At 49.3% G+C, this 27,130-nt stretch overlaps 2 protein-coding genes across 4 annotated transcripts in view; one reads left to right on the top strand and one right to left on the bottom strand.

Annotated features, from left to right (window-relative positions):
* Positions 1–27,130, bottom strand: part of NDUFC2 (NADH:ubiquinone oxidoreductase subunit C2) — a 37,034-nt gene that overhangs the window by 4,265 nt on the left and 5,639 nt on the right. Inside the window, exons 2-3 of one of the 2 annotated variants that reach the window (XM_002708483.6) lie at positions 24,729–24,872; positions 23,078–23,257 (exon numbers count right to left, since the gene is read on the bottom strand). The exons of the other annotated variant lie outside the window; for it this stretch is intronic. Coding sequence (XP_002708529.1) covers positions 23,208–23,257; positions 24,729–24,872 — 194 coding nt within the window. The 3' untranslated portion in view covers positions 23,078–23,207. Of the gene's footprint in view, positions 1–23,077; positions 23,258–24,728; positions 24,873–27,130 lie in introns of those variants that run through there. 2 annotated transcript variants of the gene reach the window in all.
* On the top strand, positions 17,030–20,800 carry THRSP (thyroid hormone responsive). Of its 2 annotated transcripts, XM_008258577.5 has the most exons (2): positions 17,030–17,522; positions 19,703–20,800. In XM_008258577.5, the coding sequence occupies exon 1, from the start codon at positions 17,051–17,053 to the stop codon at positions 17,501–17,503; it is 453 nt and encodes a 150-aa protein (XP_008256799.1). In that variant the 5' UTR covers positions 17,030–17,050; the 3' UTR covers positions 17,504–17,522; positions 19,703–20,800. The 2 variants fall into 2 exon arrangements, with proteins under 2 accessions (XP_008256799.1, NP_001185910.1); NM_001198981.2 differs by lacking the exon at positions 19,703–20,800 and having other exon boundaries at positions 17,051–17,503.

Consider the following 27,130-nt stretch of genomic DNA (forward strand, 5'->3'; position numbering starts at 1 on the left):
CTGTGTGTGAGACCTGGAAGAAACTCCTAGCTCCCGGCTTCAGATTGGCCCAGCTCTGGTCTTTGCAACCATTTGGGGAGAGAACCAGCAGATAGAAGACCTCTCTCTCTGTCTCTCCTTTTTTCTGTCTGTAACTCTGCCTCTTAATTAAATAAATAAATCTTAAAAAAACAAAATTGGGAATCCAACCAGGAGCCCTAGTCATGCTTAAGACTTGGAAGGCAGGATCTATGGAAGAACAATTACAATCAAAAGAAAAGGGACCCTTATCAGGTGTGGCTTAGCACCTTACTGCTATAAAACTTCAAAGAGAAGCCCTTGCTGTGGCATAGTGGGCTAAGCCTCCACCTGTGGCACCTGAATCCCATATGGGTTCTGGTTTGAGTCCAGTTGCTCTTTTTCCAATCCAGCTCTCTGCTATAGACTGAGAAAGCAGTAGAAAATGGCCCAAGTGCTTGAGCCTAAGCTCAAGCTTGACCTGGAAAAAGCTCCTGGCTCTTGGCTTTGTACTAGCCCAACTCTGGCTGTTGCAGCCATTTGGGGAGTGAAGCAGTGGATGGACAACCATTTCTTTCTCTCTCTCTCTCTCTCTCTCTCTCTCTCTCTCTCTCTCTCTCTCTCCCTCCCTCCCCGCCTCCCTCCGTCTGTCTGTAACTCTACCTCTCAAATAAATAAGATCTTAAAAAAAAAAAAAAAAAGCCTGTCCCTGATCCAATTTCACAGGAACCAGTGGAGGAGGCCTCATACACCTGTGAACCTCTAGAGGCCCAAAAGCTGCTGTTCTGTCCAACAGATACGTAGATGACTTAGTTTCATCCTCAACCCTGACATCACTGGCCTCTAGTGTTAGGCCTGCTTTGTCTTATTACTACAATTACGGTGCAGATTTTCGCCTCTACTTCTGCTTGACTACTGATACTTATTTCCTTCAAAATGCATACAAAAAAGTCTCTTGGTATGGGTGCCATGAACAATGCTGTCACTATTCTGGAGGCTCTCATTACCTGCTGCAGGGGAGAATGGAACACCAACACCGTGGTTCATTTTCACCCTTCACAACTACACGGGAGAACTCGGCCAATTGCTGGACTTGCCACCAAACCTCCCAGACTCAGAGTCCTTGACCTAACATGTACCCAGTTAAACAAGACCTTGTCCTCATCAAGGGTGATGCTCCTCGGGCAGATGGTAACTCTAAAGCAGGGTCACTCATAGGAAATGACTGGACTCGAATCAACATAATTCAGGTTTGATTATACACTCTGTCTCCCTCCACCACACCATTTCTGTTTTTTAAGTGCAACGTCTCTTCTTGCACCCCATGTACTACCCCTCAAGAAAGAGAACACAACTATCCGAAGGTGTTCTCAAATATCACAATTCAGCCAAACCCTTCTTCCCAACGCACCCCAAACTACACTCACTGGTGCTCTGCGGGTCGCAGGAGTCAGTCACGTGATGCCTGAAGGGGTCAATCGCCTTGGTTTTCCTGCCAACGCCTGACGTACCAAGACTTACTGAGGCCCCACAGGTGGCAAGAACTACCAAGAGCCTCCGAGGGACCACTCTCCCCGCCCTGCATATTCAACAGCTCTCTCGCCTGGGCAAAGCAGACGATGAGACTTGGAAAGTCCGCCATGTCCTAGGACTCCATGCCCACCGCGATACTGCATAATCTGCCGACACTGCCGGTCTGGCCTTTATGGCCCCTTTTCTTGGGGCTTCCTACCACAGCACTGACAAACTATCGGCACAGGAGTGAAGGTTCGGTTGGAAGTTTGGCTCCAAATGACGTCTCTGAAAAGAGGGGTGAGAGGAGCATTTCTATTCACCAAATAGAAAGTCCAGCTCAAAAGAAATGGGGTTGTTAGGCTGATCCTGGCAGCCACTGGGTTAGCTATTCCCTGGGGAGGCTTTGCTTACCTTAAAGTGACTGTACAAAATCTCACTCTAGCCATGAGGGATCCGGCCCAAACCACAGGTGATTAATCACACACAGACCTCTGCTGGCTCCCTGCCACTGCCAATAGGCTTGCCCTTGACTATTTGCTAGCTAAACAAGGTGGAGTCTGTGCTATAATTAACAAAACCTGCTGCACCTATATTAGAAATTCAGGTGCAGTGGAATTAAATATTAAGAAAATGCATGGGGTCAATGCTGTGATACAGTAGGCTAATCCCCTGCCTGCAGCACCAGCATCCCATTTGGGCACCGGTTCAAGCCCTGGCTACTCCACTTTCAATCTAGCTTCTTGCTAATGTGCCTGGGAGAGCAGAAAAAGATGGTCCAAGTGCTTGAGTCCCTGCATCCGCGTGGGAGACCCAGAAGAAGCTCCTGGCTCCTGGTTTCAGATCAGCCTAGCTCCAGCAGTTGTAGCCATTTGGGGAGTGGACCAGCAGATGGAAAACCTCTGTCTATAACTCTGCCTCTCAAATAAATAAATAAAAATTTTTTAAAAAAATAAAAAATGCAGCCGGCCCCGCGGCTCAATAGGCTAATCCTCTGCCTTGCGGCGCCGGCACACCGGGTTCTAGTCCCGGTCGGGGCACCGGATTCTGTCCAGGTTGCCCCTCTTCCAGGCCAGCTCTCTGCTGTGGCCAGGGAGTGCAGTGGAGGATGGCCCAAGTCCTTGGGCCCTACACCCCATGGAGACCAGGATAAGCATCTGGCTCCTGGCTTCGGATCAGCGCGGTGCGCCGGCCACGGTGGCCATTGGAGGGTGAACCAACGGCAAAGGAAGACCTTTCTCTCTGTCTCTCTCTCTCACTGTCCACTCTTCCTGTAAAAAAATAAAATAAAAAAAATAAATAAATAATGCATGATCAAGCTACATGGCTACACCCCTTTGGACAAGGGGCACAACCGGTAACTCCATTGTTAAGTTTGTCTCCTCTTGAATACAATAGTTTCACATCGAGATGATGATCATCCATGGATTTCAACTGCTGGTGACAGAACCGGATTCAACTCCTGACTGCGTTGCTCCGCTGCTGTGACCCCTAGCTCAGCTATCCAGTCCACGCCCTGGGTAGGCAGGATCAACAAGTCCACATTAGCACTAAAGAAGTTGCAGAAGAGAGACCTTCGCCTAAAGATTAGGGGATGGAGTTCTCTGAGGTGGGAATAAGACAGGGAGGTGGAGGGAGCCGTTGAGCCACCTGAAGACAATGGTTCCTCTTACCTCCAGGCCTACAGGATTTGGGTTTTGTTCCCCATGCTCTGTTCCGCTTCCTAGATCAGGCTCACATCACTTTAGGGGACCAAGAATAACCTAGCCTGGCCTACAGCTCATTATCCACTTGTTGTAATACATGAGCAGGCTACATGACACACATGCCAGCCACAGTGGTAGGAAACAAACCATACAAGGAGCAAAAGTGGTGGTAGAACGAGTCTACGGAAATCTCCACCAACCTGCCAGAAAAAACATGGTTATTCCTCCCCCTTATTAGAAAGTACCTGCTCCTTCATTAAATGACCGTTTAATGTTAACCCCAATTCAGAGATGGGGCCATGCCCCTCCAAGAAGGCCCCAGGCCGTGGTGTGTGTATCTTTGCTTTGTCAATAACATGCTTGCTGCTCACTGTTGGCTCCAACTCCTAAATTCCTTCTTGAAACAAAGCCAAGGGCTGGGAATTCCAACACTACCTCCCACTCTGAGTCACTTCTTGAAGCCCCAAAGGCCTCTCTGTGGTTTGGTCTTGTTACCGGAGAAGCAAGGGTTCTTGTCTTCGCCCAAGAAAGAATTCAAGCATGAGACAGAGTAGTGGAAAGCAAATAACAAGGTTTATTAGGGCAGGGACATCCGTAAGAACGGATGGGCACCTCTCCAGACAGAACCTGAGAGAGAGTGCCCAGTCGCTCAGACTGGGGGAGAGCGAGGTTACATGGTTGAGTGGAGAGAGTACACCTGGGCAGGCCAGGAGGGTGGCTCAGCAGAGAGGCAGAGGGCTGAGGGCACAGTCCAGTTGGACTCCCTAGGTTTTTAAGGGAGTCTGTTTACCTTCCTCCCCCTCTCCTCCAGGACAAAGGATGGAGAATCCTGGTGGAAGGGTTTGTTGGGTGAAAATTAGAAAATTCCTCCCCAGATTTGCTGGTGCCCTGGCAGAGTAGGGGGGCTTCCCTTAGGGCATCTGAGAAGGTTTTATTGCCCCATGTTATCAGATAACCCCTTTGGTCCTGAGGAGAGAGAATTCTCCTGGGAGCTTTCCTTGGGGGAAGGGCTGGGCCCACCGGGGAGGTTATCAGGTCTGGGCAGGACTTTGAAGTGCAAGATGCTGGGCTTCTGGAGCTTCTGCAGTGGGTGCTGGTCTTCAGGCCTTTCTCATACACCCATAGGCTCAATTTCTGACTTCCTACCTAACAGTATGCGATTCCCCAGGCCTTTTTTTTTCCAGCCAAGCTGATAGCTTCTGGTCTGTGGGACCAATTTCCAGATGCCCTGTACCATGGAGCCTTAGTTATTATTTTCCACCTGCCCACAATCAGGAGAACACCTGCCAACACCTCTACCTGGGACTTCTGCCAGTTCATCCTCCTTAGGTTCCTGGAGAGGGATGAACTACATCCCACCCAGCTCCTGGTTCACTGGCTGCCCAGCCCACGTGAATAATCCACAGGGAATTACCCTATTACACCTTCCCATGGCCCCAAGTCACCTTCCCCACCACAAGGGGAGGAGCCCTGCATTCCTAGGAGGGGCAGGGTGCAGCAGAACTATCTGTGGCTAAATACAGGAGCGTCAGGGTTCCTGGGAGTAAGCAAGAGGCCAATACTTGCTCTTTAAACAGAAAGAGAATATCTTCAAGACTAACAATGCTCACAAAAGATAGGGGACCAGGGGCTTAGCTGGCCCAGTGGCAGGGGACTGACCAGGTCACCTGTGTAACCTAATGACTTCTACTGTTGTTACTGGGGAGACTGCTCTGAGATCCTTTGTGCAGTAAAGAACTCAGATGTGAGAGAGAGGGTAGCAGTAAGTATGCTAGCAAGTTTAATGACGAGAGTACACTCGCCAGACCAGGCAGACATCTCAGGCAAGAATGGAGAGCCCACTCTGTACTTAGACTGACGACCTTCCAAGGGGTCCTGCCCCTTTTACCCGATAACCACCCTTCCTCTAAGGTGGGGCTACGCCAGCCAGGCTTCCCCTATCTGATAACTTCTGGGGAAACTCAGAAAGGAATTTTTCGTATTTACATCCAACAAGTCCTTTGTTCAAGAGGAGAAGGAGAGGGGGAGGGAAGGCAAGACCCGCCCCCTTAAAAGCCCCAACCTAAATGTAAACTGCGCACTCTCTCTCTCAGGTCTGGAGAGGTTCCCATCTGTTCTTACGCATGTCCCTGCCCTAATAAACCTTGCTGTTCTGCTTTCCACTACTCTCTGTGTCATGCCTGAATTCTTTCTTGCCCGAAGACAAGGACCCTTTGCTTCTCCAGTAACATACCTAGCTCCCTTAACAGTGGGATTGCTGTTTAATCCCACAAAATCCTGGACCCACGTGGAGACACCATGAAACCCCCAAAAAAGCCTCAGGCACATAGTCAGTTTCTGTATTCAATTAGGGCACCAGACCCATCTCACACAAGGGCTGACGATGCGGGAGGGGCCCTTCTTTTGCCCTTGGCTTCACAGCCATGCTTATGGATCCTTCTTTGGCCTCTCCCCTCTCTCCTCGCAGGCAATCTCTCTGCGTAGGGTGGCCTGCACTCATGCATGAATGTATATTCACTCTCTTACTTTTAAATATAAATCCTGCTGTTATGTGTGTGTTGTATTTAGACTTCTTTGCATTCTTATCTGGGGGTGGGGGGCCAAGAACCTGGACTGGAGATCAAGATACTGAGGTCCATGACAGAACGAGGTGAGAGAAGCTTAAAGGGAACAACATTGAGGGGCTACAAATGTGGCGCAGCCTTGCCTGCGTCCTGTATCAGAGTGTTTGGTTCAAGTCCCAGCTGCTCTGCGTGCTATCCAGCTTCCTGCTAATATGCCTGGAAGGCAACAGATGATGGCCCAAGTGCCTGGGCCCCTGCCACTCATGTGACTGACCAGCATACGGTTCTTGACTCCTGGCTTTGGCTTGGCCCCAACCTGGCTGCTGCAGCCATTTGGGGGAGTGAATCACCAGATGGGAGATCTATTTCCTTCTCTCTCTTACTCTGTCACTCTGCCTGTAAAATAAAGGTATATCTATTAAAAATAAATATTTCAAAAGAGTGGAGTTTTTTGAGTCTTGGAGGTGGAGGCTCAGGGGTCTGGGATCTGAAAGTGGTGATAAGGAAGTAACACTGACAATTCTAATTGCATTGGGCCAGTGGAATGGAAGGGAGGAGATGGAGGGAGGTTGGTTAGTCAGTGACAAGCTGTAGATTGAAAAGAACGAGAGACTTTTCCATTCCTGAATGTGCTGTGTTACAAACAGTCCTCTGGAGACCCCTATAGGTGCAACTGCTTCTCCTTTTCAAGGTAAACAACTTAGGCTTCCTTCCCCAAGTTCTCATTATGGCATCTCTGGTTTCTTAGACCTGGCACCCTTTTTTCCAACTGTGAACTCACCTTGCTGCCGGGGGCTGTGGGAACGGTGCCAGGATGGCCCTGTCTTCGTGGGTAGCATCTCCACTGGCTCAGCAACTCCTCTCATTCACATTTCAGAGACTTTTGGTTGATCAGTGGAAAGGGGGGAGGCGAGGGTTGGCTGCGGGGGAGTGCAGGCGGTTTGTGGTTCCAGCTGTCTGTGGGGGTTCCCTGCAAGCCACATTAGACCCCCACAGAGGGCGCTTCTTGAAAGCAAAGCTGCAGAGTGCGACCGGAGGTGTGAAGAGAGTCACAGGAAGCAGCCAGCAGACCAGCCCCTTCTCAGGGGTACCACAGCTAGGTGAGGCCGCGGGTTTCCCAACAGCCCGTCAAAGTGTTCTGGAGGGAACGTCCTGGCCTTGGGAATCTGCCGTTCCGGACCTCGGACCTCTTCCTGGCCCCCGGGAGCCCCGGGAGAGCTGGAGGCAGCCCGGGGGTGGGGGTGGGGGGCGCCAGCACAGAGCCCCTTCCCCAGCCAGCAGGTGTCTCAGGCCGCTAGAATACTGGCTTGCTCTTGGATTATTCGCGAGCTGGAATTACTGTCCATAAACGGGAAATGACTCTAGCAAACGCTACAAGACCTGCCAAATTTTCAGCCGAGAACAGCACACAATTAGCTCGAAAGAAATCAGCAGGTTTGCCCTGCTGCGTCAAGCCCCTGGAATAAGCCAGCCGCAAAACACTGATGCCGCCTATCTGGAGAGTGGCGTCTCCGAAAGAAGAGGGGGGTTTTTATTCTCCCACTCTCCCCACTCTGAGCCAACCGGGCTGGCGATTCCGAATCTGGACGCCCGCGCGCTTCGCGCACAACCCCCCTATCCAGCAGCCCCGCAGCTCCCGGGCAGGGTCGCGCCCCGCAGTGGGCGGAGCCTAGGGCCTACGCCTGTCCCACAGCGGCCTCTGCTGGTCGGAGCCGGAGCGGCAGACACCCCGTTTCAGGGTGGAGGTCTGGGGCTGGGCTGGGTTCAGGCAGCCTGGAGACTTAGTACTTCCATGAATTGAACCATCAGACAAGAGAGCTTGTTCTACAGGGAGAAGAGGCTGATTCGGTGAGAAAGGTCAGGGCAGGGAATGAGATCAGGGAGCGAGGTAGGAAGAAGGGAGTCACCATCGTGTGTGGGCTATTTCGTGCCTCTGAATTTCTGCCGCAGGCTGGCATTGCTGCCTGGAAATTTCCACTTCTGTTTTTAAATTTTAAGTGCTTAATGTATTTTAAAATGGTAGAGAATAAATAAATACCTATGTATCCATTCCTCAGCTTGAGAAATAAATTCCTCAGCTAAGAAATAATATGTAGCAGCTGAGTACTCCTCACTTTCTTTCATTCTTTTCTTTCTTTCTTTCTTTCTTTCTTTCTTTCTTTCTTTCTTTCTTTCTTTCTTTCTTTCTTTCTTTCTTTCTTTCTTTCATTCTTTTCCTTCCTTTCTTTCTTTCTTTCTTTCTTTCTTTCTTTCTTTCTTTCTTTCTTTCTTTCTTTCTTTCTTTCTTTCTTTCTTTCTTTCTTCTTTCCGTATTTGGAAGGCAGAGTTACAGATAGGCAGAGAGAAAGAGAGAAGTCTTCCATCCACTGGTTTACTCTACTGGTTCACTCCCCACATGGCCGCAATGGCTGGAGCTGGACAGACCCAAAGCCAGGGGCCGATATGGGATGCCAGCACTGCAGGCAGCAGCTTTACCCACTATGCCCCAGCACCAACCCCTGCTTTCTGCCTCCATCTCCAGAGATGGCTCCTGAAAATCCTGTTATTTTTATTTAAAGATTTATTTTATTTATTTGAAAGGCAGAGTGACAGGTCGGGGACAGGCCCAATTGACCTGATTGCAAAGAACAAGGTTAGAAACTTAGGTGTGATGTCTTGAATGCCAGGTAAGGTTTTGGGCTTTATCTTGGCTGCTGGTTTTCTAGCTGTGCTTTGGAGTTGTCTGGAGGTGATCTGAGGAGTAATGAAAGGTGGTCAACAAGATGCATCCAGGAGCGGGCCTTGTGGCACAGCAGGTCAAGCTGCTGCTTGGGATTCCCACATCCCACATCAGAGTGTCCGTTCGAGTCCCAGCTACTCTGAGCTTCCAATCAAGCTTTCTGCTCATGCATCTGTGAGTCAGTGGGTGATGGCCCAAGTGCTTGGGTTCCTGCCACCCACATGGGAGACCCGGATGGAGACTCTGGCTCCTGGCTTGGGCCTGTCCCAGCTTCTGTGCAAAAATTTCCTTTAGGGGCCAGTGCTGTGGTTAAGCCTTAGCCTACAGCACCGACATCCCATATGGGCGCCTGTCCCACTTCCAGTCCAGCTCCCTGCTCGTGGCCTGGGAAAGCAGTGGAAGATGGCCCAAGTACTTGGGCCTGTGCACCCATGTGGGAGACCCAGAAGAAGTTCCTGGCTCCTGGCTTTGGATTGGCCCAGCTCTGGCCATTGCAGCCATTTAGGGAATGAACTAGAGGATGGAAGACTCTCTCTCTCTCTCTCTCTCTCTCTCTCTCTCTTGCTCTCGCTCTCGCTGTGTGTGTGTGTGTGTATGCGTGTCTTCCTCTTTGACTCTGCCTCTCAAATAAATTATTTCTTAAAAAATTTCATTTAGGGGCCGGTGCTGTGGCGCAGCAGGTTAATGCCATGGCCTGCAGTGCCGGCATCCTATATGGGCGCCGGTTCGAGACCCGGCTGCTCCACTTACCATCCAGCTCTCTGCTGTGGCCTGGGAAAGCAGTAGAAGATGGCCCAAGTCCTTGGGCCCCTGCACCCGCATGGGAGACCTGGAGGAAGCTCCTGGCTCCTGGCTTCAGATCGGTGCAGCTCTGGCCGTTGTGGCCATCTTGGGGAGTGAACCAGTGGATGGAAGACCTCTCTCTCTTTCTCTGCCTCTTCTCTCTCTGTGTAACTCTGACTTTCAAATAAATAAATTAATCTTTTTAAAAAATTCATTTAAAGAAATATCATGCCATGTTAAAACTAATCAGAAAGGGCTGTTGTCGAATGTGGGAGGCACAATAATGGCCCCCAAAGAAGCCCACGTTCCATTCTGTGGAACCCACAAACAGGCTGAGTGCAAAGGGGAATGGCAGCTGCGGGTGGCTGACTTTGAGATGTGGAGATGATCCTGGATACCCAGCTGTGCCTGGTGTGTCTGGAAGAGGGGGACAGAAGAGGGAGGACTGGAGAAAGGCAGCAAGAGAGGGCCATCCTGAAGAAAGGGGTCACACACCAAGGATGCCGGCAGCCTTGAGAGGACGGCAAAGACAAAGGAACATGTCCTCCCGAGGGCCTCCAGAGGGGACACAGCCCTGCGGACACCTTGACTTTAGATCAGTGAGGCCAATTTTGGACTTGTGGCCTCCAGGACTGTAAGCTTATAAAGGTAATACACTTCGGCTGCCTTGAGCCCCTGGGTTTGTGCTAAGTTGTTACTACAGTTAACACTAGAAATCACTGAAGGTGTCTGGCTCCTTCTTGTGCTACAACATTGATGGTGGATGCAGGTGTTTGGCACGTGGTTAAGATGCTGCTTGGGATGCTTGGGTTCAAGTCCTGGCTCCACCCCCAGTTCCAGCTTCCTGCCAATGCACGCCCTGTGAAGCAACAGCTGCTGGCTCAAGTAGTTGGGCCCCTGCCACCCACGTGGGAGACCTGAAATAGGTTCCAGGCTCCTGGCTTTGGCCTGGCCCGGTCTCTGTTGTGGGCAATTTAGAGAGTGAACCAGAGAATGAGACCTCTCTGTCTCTGTCTCTCTGCCTTCCAAATAAATAAATAAAGTGATTGACCAAAAAGAAAGAAAAGGAAAGAAACAGAAGACGAAGGCTGACTGTGAAGGGCAGAGACAGAAAGCGGAGCGGGAGTCTGTCCCAATGAAACCCTGGCTGGAGATGGGAGGAAGGCCCCACAGCTGCCATGGGGCGGGGAAGAAAGGTGTGCGTCGTGAGTTCTGTGTGTGAACTCGAGGGTCTCCATCGACGTTTCCTCCCACTCCAGCGAAGCCCCTGCCCCACCCCTGTCCAGAGAGGGGGCCCACTCACTCACTCTGTGGACACTGACCAGGGTCCCAGGCTCAGGCCCCGCCCCGTGGGCAGACCAAGGGCCCTCTCTGCTGGAGTTCCTGTGTCGGGACTGTGCAAGGTGCATGCAGGCAGCTGAGCTGTCTGGAGACCTGGCGCTGGCTTCCACAGCCTCTCTGCTGAGCAGGTTCTCCAACCACCAGCTCCCTCTGGGAAGCTCAGCAGCAGCGGGTCGGCCAGAGAAACTGGAGGAAGGGTAAAAGAATCCTGCAGTTTTCAATCCTTCGTCCTCTCCATCAGCAAATGAAAGAAATAGCTCTGAGCTTGCAGGGTGCTGGGGGCCTTGGGAAGAGGCTCCCAGGAAGTGGAGATTCAAGCATGGTTGTGCTGTGAGTGATGGGTCTTGTCTGCTCACAGAATTTTTTTATATCATAGTCTTATAATAAGAGATACACAAGGGCACTTCAGAAAAGTTCATGGAAAATAGAGTTAAAAATAAATTAGATGCAAAAAAATTTTAAACTCATGCATTTTTTTTATTATTACCAATTTTTAATGAACTCACTGAAGACCCGTATCTGACAGGTGTGGTGCTTTGAACGAAGGAACAGGACGTAACTGGAAGGGTAAGTGGGAGCCCTGGTTAGCTGCTCCTGGGTCCATGGCTGCGGTCCAGCTGCTGGGTCGCTCTGGAGCCTGCGGCTCTGAGCAGCCTCACGGGTGTACCCCGCTGCCTGGGGAGCACTGAGAGGCAGCCCCTCTCCACTCCTCAGCACACCCAGAAGCCCCGAGGCTGGCCAGAGCTGGTTGCGTCAGCTGGAGGAAGCACTGGGTTTTCCTAGAACAGGGGCAGGGCTGTGACAGAGAGGAAGCTGGGAGTGGAGCTGGACAGGAGAAGCGGCCAGGTTCCTGGGTCCACTCTGGTCAGCCCTTCACATGGGGCCTTTGCAACACCAGACTTGGCAGCGGATTCTCCCGAGGCATCAGAAAGAGCCCAGGCCAGAGGTGGCCTGAGGACACGGGGGAAGGAGCCCTGCGCTCCCTCCGCGTCGCCGCTCTAGAGCCTCCATCGAGAGGAACGGCGCTTTCCGCCTCAGCTTACTCCAACTCCCCAGTCTCCGGAGAGGAGGCTGAGGCCAGCGCAGCCGCAGCCCAGTGAGTGACTCGCTTAAGTTCACACGGCGAGTTCCTTGTGCCTTTAAGGACATTATCTTGTGATCAGTAGCACTTGTTCCATCTGCCTGGATGAAAGAACTTTTATTTATTTGAAGATCCATCTACACTTTATTTGAAAAACAGAGTGACACAGAGAGAAGGAGAAACAGAGAGAAAGAAGGAGAGAGACAGAGAGAGGGAGAGAGGGAGATCTTCCTTCCGCTGATTCCCCAAATGCCCGTAAACTGCGGGGGCTGGGCCAGGCTGAAGCCAAAAGGTTGGAGCTCCATCAAGTCTCCCACGTGGATGGTAGGGGCCCAATTACTCGGGCTGTCATCTGCTGCCTTCCCAGGCACACAAGCAGAAAGTTGTATTAGAAATAGAATAGCTGGGACTTGAACCACACTCTGACATGGGATGTGCATATCCCAAGCAGTGGCTTAACCCACCCAGTCACAGTAACAGAGTTTATGAAGGCCAAGAACCTTCAAGTCTGGGCTCAGCTAGGTCTTCTTCCCTGGAAGAATAACCCTGGGGATCTTGTTGAAAGGATGGTTCTGATTTGGTGGGGCCTGAGAATCTGCATTTCAGATGGCTGCTTAGATCCTGCTGTCTGCAGAGCACACTTGGAGGAGCCAGGCTTCTTTATTTTCTTCCTAACGCATGGCACAGTGTGATGCAATCATATTTACTGGTGTGTGACTGCCTTGGCTTCTCTGCCACTGCATACACACTGCCCAGAGTGCAGGGACCTCACCCGCCTGTGCTTCCAGGCCAGCACAGGGCTGATAGACGGTAAGCTCTCAATACATGAGCTCCTCCAGGTGACAGAGCTGGGTACTGGAGCACGTGGCAGGGGCTGAGTGATGGGGCCAGATCACAAACTGTAAGGCGCCTGACCCTTGACCCCAAATGTTTCCCAGTAGGTCAGGACTGGAGTGAAGGTGTGAAGAAAAACCTCAGGCCCATTAGATGATGAGTGGATGGAAAGATCATTTTGGCCAGCGCCGCGGCTCACTAGGCTAATCCTCCACCTGCGGCGCTGGCACACCGGGTTCTAGTCCTGGTCCGGGCGCTGGATTCTGTCCCGGTTGCTCCTCTTCCAGGCCAGCTCTCTGCTGTGGCCTGGGAGTGCAGTGGAGGATGGCCCAAGTCCTTGGGCCCTGCACCCACATGGGAGACCAAGAGAGGAACCTGGCTCATGGCTTCCGATCGGCGCGGTGTGCCAGCCGCAGCGGTCATTGGGGGGTGAACCAATGGAAAAGGAAGACCTTTCTCTCTGTCTCTCTCTCTCACTGTCTAAGATTTTTTTTTTTTTTTGACAGGCAGAGTTAGACAGTGAGAGAGAGAGACAGAGAGAAAGCTCTTCCTTCTGTTGGTTCACCCCATAAATGGCCGCTACGGCCGGTGCACCGCTCCAATCCGAAGCCAGGAGCCAGGTGCTTTCTCCTGGTCTCCCATGCGGGTGCAGGGTCCAAGGACTTGGGCCATCCTTTACTGCCTTCCTGGGCCACAGCAGAGAGCTGGACTGGAAGAGGAGCAGCCAGGACAGAATCCGGCGCCCCAACTGAGACTAGAACCCGGGGTGCCGGCGCCGCAGGCGGAGGATTAGCCTAGTGAGGCGCGGCGCTGGCTGAAAGATCATTTTCTTAGAAAGATTTATTTATTTTTTATTTAAAAGTCATAGTTACAGAGTGAGAGAAGGAGAGGCAGAGAGAGTGGTCTTTCATCTGCGCGTTCCCTCCCCAGATGGCCGCAATGGCCGGAGCTGCACCAATCCGAAGCCAGGAGCCAGGAGCTTCTTCTGGGTCTCCCATGTGGGTGCAGGGACCCAAGGAATTGGGCCATCTTCTACTGCTTTCCTAGGCCAGATCATTTTTTCAACTGGAAAACTTGTCCCAGCCTTGGTCCAGGTCCTTCTGTAGCTACCTGGCTCCAGCACAGCCAGGGTTACTTGGTGTCTGGCAGCTCCAGCCACCATCTGATCACCTTACCCTTGCACCACATTCACATTGTTCCTGGAGGGCCTTGACCCTGGTGCCTCTGCGGCCCGTTCAATCCGTCCAGCTGGGGGCATTCAGGTACTCACAGGATGAGGGCATTGCCATTTCAGAAAGAATGCACCGTGTCCCCCCCTACACCCCCCAGGAAGGGCACACTGGGAAACCAAATAGAGTTCGGGGTCTAGTGCAGTGTCTGCTACTTCTCTTCCCTTCTTTGCTGGGACTTTCCCTGCAGTAACCCAGCTAGACCAGGTAACCCGTTTTCCCTGGGATGTGGTAGCTTTGAGAGCAGGACAACTGGGTCCCTGTGGAACCACAGATCTGCTACATCCACTAAAAAAAAAATCCTGTGTTTTCCTTTTGCTGCCTCCTTTCTCTCCCCACTGCTAGAACCTGAGTCCACCGACCTCTGAGGCCTACTGTCTTCTCCCATGACACATGGCAGGCAACATTTTATCCAGGGCCTGCTGTCTGCCACGAGACCTGGGGGCAGTCTGTATGTGCAAGCTGCTGGCTGTGAGCATGCTCAGGTGTCAGGTGGACGCTCCTCATGCCTTCTGCACTCGTTCACTCGTTTGTTTACCCGATGACTCCTTCCTTCATTCTTCATAAGCATATTCAACTCCTCTCTCATTCCCTCTGATTCAGGCCCAGGAACATGTCTGGGAATAGGTTGGCCTCTGATGGCCTTAAAATGTGAGGCACCAGGGCCATGTGCTCAGGCGTCACCCAGGGTCTGACCTGGAGAGGCCTTAACAAAGATCAGCCCTCTTGGTTATCTAGATGAGGCAACTGGGGCCTGGGGAGGCCCGAGGCTGCCTCAGGACTCTGGGCAAAAGAGGCTAGAGGCAAGCTGCTCCCAGGGCACTCCTGCTGTGCCCTCTGTGCCAGAGCCAGCTCTTCCAGCCGTATGCAAGCAGAACATCATGTTTGTCAGTTTTGAGTCAGTGACCCTGGAGCTGGGTTAAAAACACAAGAACTAAGGCAGAGAGTAATGCCCCCAGGGACTCGGATGTGCGTCAGGCGTTACACAACCCGGGCTACAAGGGCCTTCCCTGCAGAGGTCTCCAGGCTCTCGCCTTACCACACAGATGTTGGAGTCCAGGAGCCTGGTCACAGGTGGGCTGCAGGCAGCTCCAGAGCCCAAATCAGTCTTGGCTGCACCCACTGCTCAGTGACCCTGAAAGTCTGAGCACAAGGGAGCCTCCCATTTTCTTTCTTTCCTTTTTTTTTTTTTTTTTTTTTTTTTTTTTTTTTTTTTGACAGGCAGAGTGGACAGTGAGAGAGAGACAGAGAGAAAGGTCTTCCTTTTTCCATTGGTTCACCCTCCAATGGCCGCTGCGGCCGGCGCACTGCGCTGATCCGAAGGCAGGAGCCAGGTACTTCTCCTGGTCTCCCATGGGGTGCAGGGCCCAAGCACTTGGGCCATCCTCCACTGTACTCCCTGGCCACAGCAGAGAGCTGGCCTGGAAGAGGGGCAACCGGGACAGAATCCGGCACCCCGACTGGGACTAGAACCCGGTGTGCTGGCGCCGCAAGGCAGAGGATTAGCCTAGTGAGCCGCAGCGCCGGTGCCTCCCATTTTCTTGAGGAGAAAACATTTGAAGAATTTTTTTCTCTCACAAAAATCAAACAAAAATATTATAGGGTTGGAAATGAATTAATCAAATGTTTACTTAAGTAATTCTTTAAATGAATGTATTCATTGGGAAAAATTGCTCTTTCCCACTCATAAGTAATTTTATGCAGATTCTTCACCCTGCTGATTGAGGTAATCTTGGGCTAGTGCATTCTGTACTTGGTAGAGGACAAGCACCCCTTATAACGAAGACAGTGAGCACAGCACAACCCCTCCTGACTAAGCTTCTAGCCCCACTTCAGTGCTCTTTGCCCCGCACCAAGGTGTTGTCCCTTTTCCCTCATTTGTTCCTAGCTGGGGTGCCCCGGATGGAAGAATTGGGCATGCCTGAAGAGACTATCCCAAGGGGCCAGCCTTGTGGTGCAGTGGATTAAGTCACCACCTATGACACTGGCATCCCCCATGAGCACTGGTTGGAGCCACTGCTGCTTCACTTGTGATCCAGCTCCTTGCTAATGTGCCTGGAAGAGCAGTGGAGGATGGGAAAAAGTCTTGGGCCCCTGTAACCCACATGGGAGACCCAGATGGAGTTTCAGGCTCCTGGCTTGGGCATGGACCAGCTCTGGCCACTGCAGCCAGCTGGGGAGTGTACCAGCAAATAGAAGATCTCTGTTTCTCTCTCTGTTTTTCCCCATCTCAAACTCTTCTTTCCAAATAAACAAATCTTAAAAATCAATCCATAATTGGGGCTGGTGCTGTGGCGCAGCAGGTAAAGCTGCCGCCAATCCCATAAGGGCGCTGGTTTGAGTCCCGGCAGCTCCACTTCCCATCCAGCTCTCTGCTTTGGCCTGGGAAAGCAGTGGAAGATGGCCCAAGTCCTTGGGCCCTTGTGCCTCTGTGGGAAGACCTGGAGGAAGCTCCTGGCTCCTGGCTTCTGATCAGTGCAGCTCTGGCCGTTTTGGCCAGTTGGGGAGTGAGCCAGCAGATGGAAGACCTCTCTCCTTCTCTCTCCGTGTAACCCTTTCAAATAAAATAAATCTTTTAAAAAAATCAATCCGCCGGCGCCATGGCTCACTTAGCTAATTCTCTGCCTGCGGCGCCAGCACCCCAGGTTCTAGTCCCGGTTGCTCTTCCTCCAGTCCAGCTCTCTGCTGTGGCCCGGGGAAGGCAGTGGAGGACGGCCCACGTGCTTGGCCTGCACCCGCACGGGAGACCAGGAGGAAGCACCTGGCTTCTGGTTTCGGATCAGTGCAGCGCCGGCCGCAGCAGCCATTAGGGGAGTGAATCAACAGAAGACCTTTCCCTCTGTCTCTCTCTCACTGTCTATAACTCTCTCTTTCTGTCTCTCACTGTCTAACTCTGCCTGTCAAAAAAAAAAAAAAAATCAATCCATAAATAAGAGGCAGCTTGTCTCAAGTGACCTGGAAGAATTATTTATTGCATTGGGGTCAATGCCCCAGTTGCCAAAGGTAAAAACTAACTGGCTCTGCAAGTTGCTGAAGGAAGATCTGGGCTCTCACTCAGGCGGTTGTGTTGAACTGAAATGACAAGCAGAGGCTGCCAGGTCTGTCCCTGGGCAGACAATCACCTGATACAGACGTTGGGGCCCAAGCGCTGGGATTGGCTCAAAATGGGGCTGTGTTGGCCCAACAGCTGGGCCTTGGCATCCTGTCAATCTGTCGTCAGCTCCAGAGCCTAGAAATAGTGCTTGGGCAGTCTGCTGAACTCCAGTCTGTAAGAGGAAGCAACCATGCAGGTGCTAACCAAGCGCTACCCCAAGAACTGCCTGCTGACTGTCATGGACCGGTATTCAGCAGTGGTGCACAACATGGAGCAGGTGGTGATGATCCCCAGCCTTCTGCGCGACGTACAGCTGAGTGGGCATGGGGGCCAGGCCCAGGCTGGGACCCCTGATCTCTACACCTACTTCACCATGCTCAAGGCCATCCGCGTGGATGTGGACCATGGGCTGCTGCCCCGGGAGGAGTGGCAGGCCAAGGTGGCAGGCAGTGAAGCTGATGAGGCTGAGAATGAAGCTGCCGAGACGGAGGAGGCCGAGGAGGAGAGGATCTCAGGGGAGCTGGACCTGGAAGCCCAGTTCCATCTGCACTTCTCCAGCCTCCATCATATCCTCACCCACCTCACTCTGAAAGCCCAGGAGGTGACAAGGAAATACCAGGAAATGACGGGACAAGTCCAGTAGGCCTTGGATTCTAGGGAAGGTAATGGCGGCCATGCTGATGGATGCCAGAGTCCACCAAGGGACATTACGGGTGGAGAGGGAGTGTTGGTAAAACTCAGTGCAAGATAGCCAGCCTGGCTGTCAGTGACCCTCATGTATTGAGATCACTACCTGGGAGGGCCCAAGACCAGGCCTTCCTTTCTATCCTCTGACCCAGAACTGGTAATGCAGTCAACTGTTACGGAGACAGTAGGAAAAGTGGCCTGTGGTTGCATAACTCATATGTACAAATGTGCTTGTATACATGTGCATTTATTAATAATTACGTGAATACTTGTTGAACAAATGTGTTGACTTCTTTAAGACTCTGATGAAAGGAATGGAATCTGTAGAGTTCAGGTTACAGAACTGTCCATCTAACTTCAGGGCTTATGCCACCACCAAGACCTTCCTACAAATCCCAAGAATCCTTGATGTCATGTATTAATAGCTTTCATTTGAACAGAGAGTGCCAGCACAGCCTTTAAGTGCCTGACATTTATTCTTCACTTAATTCACTTAATCTTCCCAATAATCCTACAAGGAATTTATTTCCATTTTAAAAATTCAGAAACTTAATCAAGGCATGTGTATTTTCTTAAGTGTACATTTTGAATTGTACATGTGAGTGGTTGTGCTTCCCAACAACTTTTTCAAGTAATGGAACATGGAAAATTATATATACATGGCATATGGAGGCACATGGGTGAGGCTGCTCACAGTACCCCTGGTAGTGCTATGCTGGCTATGCTAGGTTGCAGTCAGTCAAGTGGAAGGCCAAGAGACCACCAGCGTGGCACTCTAACCTGGTTCAGGCACATCCAAGTGTGTAGGCTCGCTTGTTGAGAAGCCGTTGTGTGTACATGTGTGTTGCAGCCTGAGCCTCATGTCCATCCACAGGAAGGCTGGGGTTGTAAGGTGAGGAATAGCAAGCTAGACAAGCAAGGGTTGGCCAAGGGTAGGGGGTGGGAAGAAGGCCTAGCTCAGTCATGGGTGGGCAGATTGGGAGAAATTAGGTTTTGACCCTGAGCCATCTACCAGCCCTGCTCCTTACAACTGTCTTCTTTAGGAATAAATCACATCCATGTGCAGTAAAATCTCAAAATCACCTGATGTAGGTATGTAGGGCAAGATTTGCATTCCCAATTCATTAGTAAGGAAATGAAAGCGAGAGAGATGAAGTGACTCACCGGAAGACACATAGTAAGGAGACAAAACAGTACCAGTCCTGACTATGAGCTGGCTACTCTTTCCGTCATACTCTCTACCATATGGTGTTGCTTTCATAATCTGCCTGAAGGCCACTCTGTAGTGATGAATAAATGTGGCCCCTAGACACAAAGCTGAGAGAGAATTCTGCTCTAGGTATATTCTCAGCCATTTTTCCTCTCAACTAACTCCAGCGGTCAACCGCAACCCTGCTTCCCTCTTGTCTTGAGGCTTCCTGGGCTGCCTTCCAAAGGTTGTTCTTGAATTAAACTGTGCTAGCTCAATACTAATGAGCTATGAGGCCTTGGATAAGACACTTCACTTCTTTAGGTTTCAGTTTCTCCATTAAATATTAACAGTAGTAGTAAAAAAAAAAATTGGCATATAAACCATTTTTAAATCACTAGCATGATTACCATTCCCTTTTACAGATTAAAAAAAACTGGAGACCTGAGAATTAAAACGAGTCCTAGGTAATTGGCATGTGTGAATCCTGGCCTAACTTTGACCTCATCCTTTTCCTCTACACTAGCAGATATTTTGTGTCCCTAGAGCCTTTGAATTCTGCAGTCTAGGCTGGAGATGAGACTGGAAGATGACACTCCCTGGCCAACCAGCTTGAAAAACAGAGCAGCAACTCTTCCTCACAAAGCCCCAACACGCCCCAACACGACCGCTCACGAAGGCTGCATTACTGACACAGCTGGGTTCTTGTCCTGGCTCTGCCACTGACTTCTGTATGAACTCAGACAACTTACTTCCTGCATCTCGGTCTCCCTTTTAGTAAAATGGAAGATGGCTTATTCCAGTTCTAATAATCTATGATTTTCCTTAAAGGGCTGAAGCACTGCCAAGTGTTCTTATAGAACACCAAAATTTTTATTTCACTTTTCTTCCTACTCTGATAGGTATATATCTTAGTTGCTTGATTTTATACTCACTGGGTTTTTCAAATTTTTTTGTACTCCACAGACTGCTTACACAATAGAAGACAGACCTCTGATGAGGACATGCAGCACTCTGCTAGCCCTGCTGGTGGATCAGAAAGGCCTAGGCCTGCAGCAGGAAGTGAAGGTGACTTGGATCTCTCAGATACTCTGCCACCTCCCTCTGCACACTAATTCATGGACTCCAGTCACTGGCCCACCCTTAGGATGTTGCTATTTGTAATTCCCTTGCTCCTCTTATGGGCCTGGGGTGGTGTCTGCTTTCATCACTGCAACTAAAATACCTGAGAGGAGCTTCTTAAGAAAGGAGGTTTACTTTGGCTTACAGTTTGGAGGATCATAGTTCAAGATGGGTAGCCTGATTGGTTCAAGCATCTGAAGAAGCCAGAGGATGGTGGAGGGACAATCACATGGTGAGCTGGGAAAAAGAAACTAGAAGCGCACTCATCTTGTCCTCCATGTGGTCTCTCATAATTCCATCACAATTGGATCACGGGGCACCACCTCATTGACTTAATAAAACCCAATCACTTTCCAAAGGCCCCACCTTCAGAAACAACTGGATCAAGTTTCCACCCTAATCAATGAACTGCTAATCTATTCATTGCTAACCTAAAACTTTGGGGTTTAAAAGTCTACACAAATTTGGGGAGCCATATCCTGTTCAATCCATGACACTGGCCTATGAGGGACGAGACAAAGGTACAAAGGTACCTGTCTAGGGTACTACTGTAAAGAGCATAGGTGTTAGTGTGTGACCAAAGCTCACATCCTCTTCTTGGCAGTCATTCACTATGGGACCTTGGGCAAGTTATTTAACCCCTAAGAGCCTAAATTCCCTCATCTGTAGAATGGGGATATCACCTACCTCACAAGGTTATGAAAATTACACACGATGATGAATGAGAAGCACCTGGCATGTGGGAGCTAACAGGTTGAGTTTTTCTCCCCCTTCACCTATGTATTTGCTCTAGCCCTTGCGTTTTGCTCTCCAGAACTAAGAGGTAGTGGAGTCCCTTGGGATGAGTGTTTCACCCTCTTCTACCTGCTGACTACTGATGTGGAAGAGCACAGGTGAACTATAAACCTATTTATTGTGGTACCAATAAAAAATTTCCTTGCATTTGTAAATCTCTTTATTTCTAAAGCACTTTCTCTAACATGACTTCACTTTTTACAAGCAGTTATCAAGAGAACAGAGATTGGGGAAGGTGTCGTGGCACACTAGGTTAAGCCGCTGCTTGAAATACCCACATTCTCCTACCCCAGTGCCTGGTTAGAGTCCTGGCTACTCTGTTTCCAATCCAGCTTCCTGCTAATCCACCTGGAAAGGAAGCAGATGATGACCCAGGTATCTGGGCTGCTGCTACTCATGTGGGAGGCTAGAATGGAGTTCCTGGCTCCTGGCTTTGGCCTGGCCCAGCTCAGCTGTTGCAGCCACCAGGGGAGTGAACCAGTGGGTGGAAGATCTTTCTTCTGTCACTCTGCCTTTCAAATAAATAAATAAATACATCTTAAAAAAGGAAAAGAAAAAGAGACAGAATTCATTTGTTTTTGCCCACAAATCATTGCTATGGCTCACACTGTCACACAATTTGAAATCCTGTATAAGGAAACAATTTTATTAATCTCCATAAATGAATTTGATTTCAAAATCACAGCTTGAAAACCAAAACGTTCTCTACAAGCATTGACTTTGGTGATAACCATAAAGAACAATCTCATTCTGGTCTGGTGTGGTCTTTTACTTCTGTATGCACATGTACTATGACAGCTCCGAGCCCACCTGCTCCAAAATGATCCGCCTAACAGCAAAGACCTTTATATCAGAGCTTTGTTCTCCCTGTGTTAAGTCTCTTCCTTCCAAACCACCATTTATATTGTTTCAGAGAACTCAGAAATACAAACCTGACCACATTACACCCAGTAAAATCCCTGTGGTGACTTCTCAAAACCTTTAGGAAGCAGTCATTCTGCATCACACAACTCTCCATCATCTGGCTTTGTATTTGCTTTGCACAAGAATGGGAGCATGCTTACTTTTTCTATAAGGGGCTGGATTCAATTTTAGGATTCTCAGACCATAACATGTCTACCACAACCTACTCAACTTTGCTGCTGTTATCTTGAAAGCAGCCATAAACAACATGTAAATAAGTGAACATGGCTGTATTCTAATAAAACTTCATTGGCAGTGAGCCAGACTTGATCCTCAGGCTGTAGTTAACCATAACCAACCTACAAGTAAATTCCATTTTAAAACTGTTCGGATGTCGTCTTTATTTTTTCATTATTATTTTTTAAAGATTTATTTATTTGAAAAGCAGAGTTAAAGAGAGGCAGACACAGATCTTCCATCCACTGGTTCACACCCAAGACGGCTGCAACGGCCAGAGCTGGGCCAGTCCGAAGCCAGGAGCCTCCTCCTGGGCTCCCACTCAGGTGCAGTGACCCAAGGACCTGGGCCATCTTCCACTGCTCTCTTAGGCCATTAGCAGACAGCTGGATTGGAAGTGAAGCAGCCAGGATCTGAACTGGTGCCCATATGGGATGCTGGTACTGCAGGCAGAGGCTTCACCTGCTACACCACAGTGCCAGCCCCCAGGTGCCTTCTTAAAACTGGGAAAATGGGGCTGGTGCTGTGCTATAGTGGGTAGAGCCGCTGCCTGCAGTGCCGGCATCCCATATGGGCACCAGGTGGAGTCCCAGATGCTCCTCTTCCAATCCGGCTCCCTGCTAATGTGCCTGGGAAAGCAACGAAGATGGCCAAAATCCGTGGGACCCTGCAGCCATGTGGGAGATCAAGGAGAAACTCTTGGCTTCTGGCTTTGGATTGGCCCAACTCTTGCCATTACGGCCATTTGGGGAGTGAACCAGCAGATGGAAGACCTTTCTCTCTCTGTCTCTCCTCTATCTCTGTAACTTTGACTTTCCAATAAACAAATCTTAAAAAAAAAAAAAAAAAAAAAACAACCTGGATAAATGGAAACTGAGTGTTTTCTTTTTTTCTTGGAATATATATTTACTTGAAAAGCAGAGTGACACAGAGAGAGGAGGGAGGGAGAGGGAGACAGAGAGACCATGGGAGAGCAGTCATCCATCTGCTGGTTCACTCCTTAAATGGTTGCAATAGGCTAGGTCAGTATAAAGGCAGGAGCCAGGAAATCTGGCTCTCCCAAATGGGTGCCAGGGACCCAAGCGCCTGGGCCGTCATCTGCTGCCTCCCAGTCATGTAAGCAGGGAGTTGGATCATAGGTGGAGTAGCTAGGACTCACACCAGCACTCCAATATGGGATGTGGGTGTCACAGGAGGCAGCCTAACCCACTGTTCTGCAATGCCCACCCCAAACAGACCATTTTCTGATAAGTTGATTTTTTTAAGACAAAAAGGGAGGCAGAGTACTCACAACTATTTTAATTAGAGGTGTTAACATATAGATTAACATTATCTTCAGCTATTATGGAAATATGTTCCATAAAATTCAGAAATAGCAGGTATCAATGAACCTGGGGCAAGCATTTTGAAGATTTCAATGCACAGGATGGAATTCTTCAAGAATTTCACCGTAAGTTTTCTTATCTATAAAAGGAAAAGATCATAAGAGATTAATTTTGTTTTAAAAATTATATTTTGTAACAAAACTTGACACTCAATAATCTTATTGATAGAAACTCTGCTTGTTTTTAATGTTTGCCTTCCCCAGATTCCTATTTTCTGCACTGCAGACAATGGCTTAACACACTGTGCCACAGCACCAGCCCCTTGTCAAAGTCATATTTTGAAGCCTAATTCCTAATGTGATGGTATTAAGAGATAGGGCCTTTGGATTAGTCCCTTTAAAAGGCTGGAGGGAGCTTGTTTGACCCTCGCACCATCTGACGACACATGGAGGAAGTCACCTCTGAAGCAGAGTGAGCCCTCAGTAGATATTTAATCTACTGGCACCTGCGGAGGCCTTGATCTTGGCCTTCTGAAGTCTCCAGAACTGTGAGCAATAAATGTCTCTTGTTTATAAATTACCCAATTTATAGGTGTATTGTTACAGCAGCCCAAATGAACTAAGATAACCCCTTAGAATTTCCTTATTTCCTTGTCCTCAACCATGGCTTGGTAATCACTGAGACAGTCTGTTTCACTGAATGAAGAGTAACTCTGGAGGAATCTGTGGTGATGTCCACACGGCTGTCAGGGGGGACAAGGTGCCGCTAGGGGTATCCTGGCTAAAGTGGTGAAGGAAGAAATAAGAAATAGGTAGGGAAGGGTGAAGGTCAGCTAGAAGAGGCCAGAGACTGACTTGGTCAAGCTCTCCATGCCCCCAGGGGCAGTTTCAGAGGCTCCTGGCACACCTGCCAGTACCCTGCTGCTCAGAAATAGATTGAGCCCTGTGGCTACACACACTCCTGCTGACTGAGGGGACCAGTGGAGATCTCTTTCAGAAAAAGCCAGACGGGAGGAGGACTGCTCAGCCACTGGGTCTCACGTATTCTCAAGACTCCAACGGTTCTGAGTATTCCCTATTCCTGACACATATCCTACAGACACTGGATACCTATTTTCACCAAAAAGATGTCAGCAGATTTGCTGTCTGCAGAAGAAGTAAGACTGAAGGCAGAACTGAGCTACAGGTAAGTGCAACAGTCTAACCAAGAGACAGATTATGTCTGAATCACAGTAGCAACAGTGGGAGAGATAGGAGACTTCAAAGTTGAGAAATAATTAGGAAGAAAAGTTTCTAAGACTTGATGACTAATGGAGAGTGAAGAGGAAAGACTTAAAGAGACACTCGAGCTTCTGCTTGAGGGTCTGGGGGAAGCAGGACGCAGAAGAGCAGGAGGGACAGGAAGGCTGAGGGGACAAGAGCTTGTTTCCTGTCCAAGGGGCACAGATAATGTCATAAATCATATACAGGATTCAACAGGATTCTGGTCCACAGACAAAAATGTGGGAATCAACAGAATATACAAAGTTCCTGAAGCCATTGGCATGAGCAAGATTAACCAGGGAAAACGGTACAGTGAGGACAGAGGGTTTCTACAATGACTTAAATTACCTTTTTCAGGAAAATCCTCTGGATGTGAATTCATATACCCAAACATGTCATGGTCCCTCACAGCATACATATAATCTTGACGTTTTAAAAGATAATAGCCAGCAAAAACAAAGGAAGTAACATATAAAAGCTGGCGATGCAAACCTGAAATTCAAATGACAAATCCAAAAGAAAGCAAAAATCAGTCAATGTGTAGTAGGAACTGCATTTTTACATTTCAGACAGATAATTTATTGTTATAGTATTTCTCCAATATTCTTTAATTTAAAAATATGAGCTTTTCTATATGGTCTGTATGATTTTCCTGAACAAACGTCCTCAACTTTGAAACATCCTATATCTTTTTAAATTTTTTTTTCTTTTAAGATTTATTTATTCATGGGCCAGCGCTGTGGTGCAGCAGGTAAATATCCCGACCTGAAGCGCTGGCATCCCATATGGACACCGGTTGGAGACCTGGACGCTCCACTTCCTGTCCAGCTCTCTGCTGTGGCCTGGGAAAGCAATAGAAGATGGCTCAAGTCCTTGGGCCCCTGCACCCGCGTGGGAGACCCAGAGGAAGCTCCTGGCTCCTGGCTCCTGGCTTCGGATCGGTACAGCTCTGGCCATTGCAGCCAATTGGGGAGTGAACCATCAGATGGAAGACCTCTCTCCCTCTCTCTCTGTGTAACTTTGACTTTCAAGTAAAATAAAAGATTTGAAAGGCAGATTTACAGAAGAGCAGAGGCAGAGAGAGAAAGGTCTTCCATTCGCTGGTTCACTCCCCATATGGCTGCAACGGCTGGAGCTATGTTGATCTGCAGCTAGGAGCCAGGAGCTTCTTCTGGGTCTCCCACGTGGGTGCAAGGGTCCGAGAACTTGGGCCATCTTCTACTGCTTTCGCAGGCCATAGCAGAGAGTCCCTGCTTTCACTATGGACTGCAATCAGCAAACCAGATCATTGTCAAGTTCTCCTATATGCCACTGAACTACATAAAGACCCAGATTCTCTCTATGCTGACCCATACAAATACATTCCTCACAGAAAAAAGTTCCAGACACGTTAGCAATGTTTTAGACAACGATCAACATCCCAATCCTGCAGGCATGGCATGACCTCTTCTCAAGTCTCCATTTCCCAAACCTCTCCTTTCTCTCCGTGGAGGTCTTCCTCCAACCCACGTACTACTCCTCCACAATCACTTTCATCTTCTTTCCTTTTATTAACTTCAGTCTGGAAGCCACTGTGCTCTTTGCAGAACACCATAAATTGCTGACTTATTAAACTAGAAACCAGCACATTTTTAGTTTTGTGGACTATATACTTGAATTACCAACTAACTATAAATTTAGGGCAGGTAAATGGTAAGTAGCAACAGGGTTAAAATCAACTGATGAGAAATCACTTAAGAGAAATTTTACTTAATAATAATTTTACTTAATACTTTCCACTAATTTGAAAAATCTTGTCTACAAAACTTTATTTCATTGTCAGAATATTCTATTATTACCCATTAAATGCCAGGGCTGTGGTTTGAAAATCCACTGTATTCCTCTCCATCCCTACTTTTCCAACTCTCTTAGAAACATAATTTGTTATCCTATGTGCATAAATTTGTGCTGCAATGTATTTTTTTTTTTTTTGGACAGGCAGAGTGGACAGTGAGAGAGACAGAGAGAAAGGTCTTCCTTTGCCGTTGGTTCACCCTCCAATGGCCGCCGCGGCACGCGCATTGCGGCCGGCGCACCGCGCTGATCCAAAGCCAGGAGCCAGGTACTTATCCTGGTCTCCCATGGGGTGCAGGGCCCAAGCACTTGGGCCATCCTCCACTGCACTCCCTGGCCACAGCAGAGAGCTGGCCTGAAAGAGGGGCAACCGGGACAGAATCCGGCGCCCCGACCAGGACTAGAACCTGGTGTGCCGGCGCCGCAAGGCGGAGGATTAGCTTAGTGAGCCGTGACGCCGGCCCGCTGCAATGTATTTTTAAATGGATTTGGTCTGCAAATCTTTGGAAGGCTGGGATCATGTTTTATACTTCCTTGTAATCTATACATACTTACTCATTCAACGGGGATCTCATTGTGGCACAGCAGGTTAAGCCACCATCTGTAATGCTGGCATCCCATATTAAAGCACCAGTTCATGTTCTTGCTGCTCCACTTCCAACCAGCTCCCTGTTAATACGCCTGGGAAGGCAGCAGAAGATGGCTCAAGTACTCCTATCCTGTCACCCAGATAAGAGACCCAGATGTAGTTCCTGGCTCCCAGCTTTAGCCTGGCCCAGTCCTGACCAATGCAGCCTTCTGGGGAGTGAACCAGAAGATAAAGATCTCTTTTTTTCTGTCTCTCCCTCGTCACTCTACTCTGCTTTTTCAAATAAATAAAATATATTAAAAAATAAAATATATTAAGACACATTATA

Source organism: Oryctolagus cuniculus, chromosome 1 (genome assembly GCF_051225735.1).
Source record: "Oryctolagus cuniculus isolate XC-2025 breed Fujian yellow rabbit chromosome 1, ASM5122573v1, whole genome shotgun sequence".
In the NCBI taxonomy this organism is placed as follows: Eukaryota; Metazoa; Chordata; class Mammalia; order Lagomorpha; family Leporidae; genus Oryctolagus; species Oryctolagus cuniculus.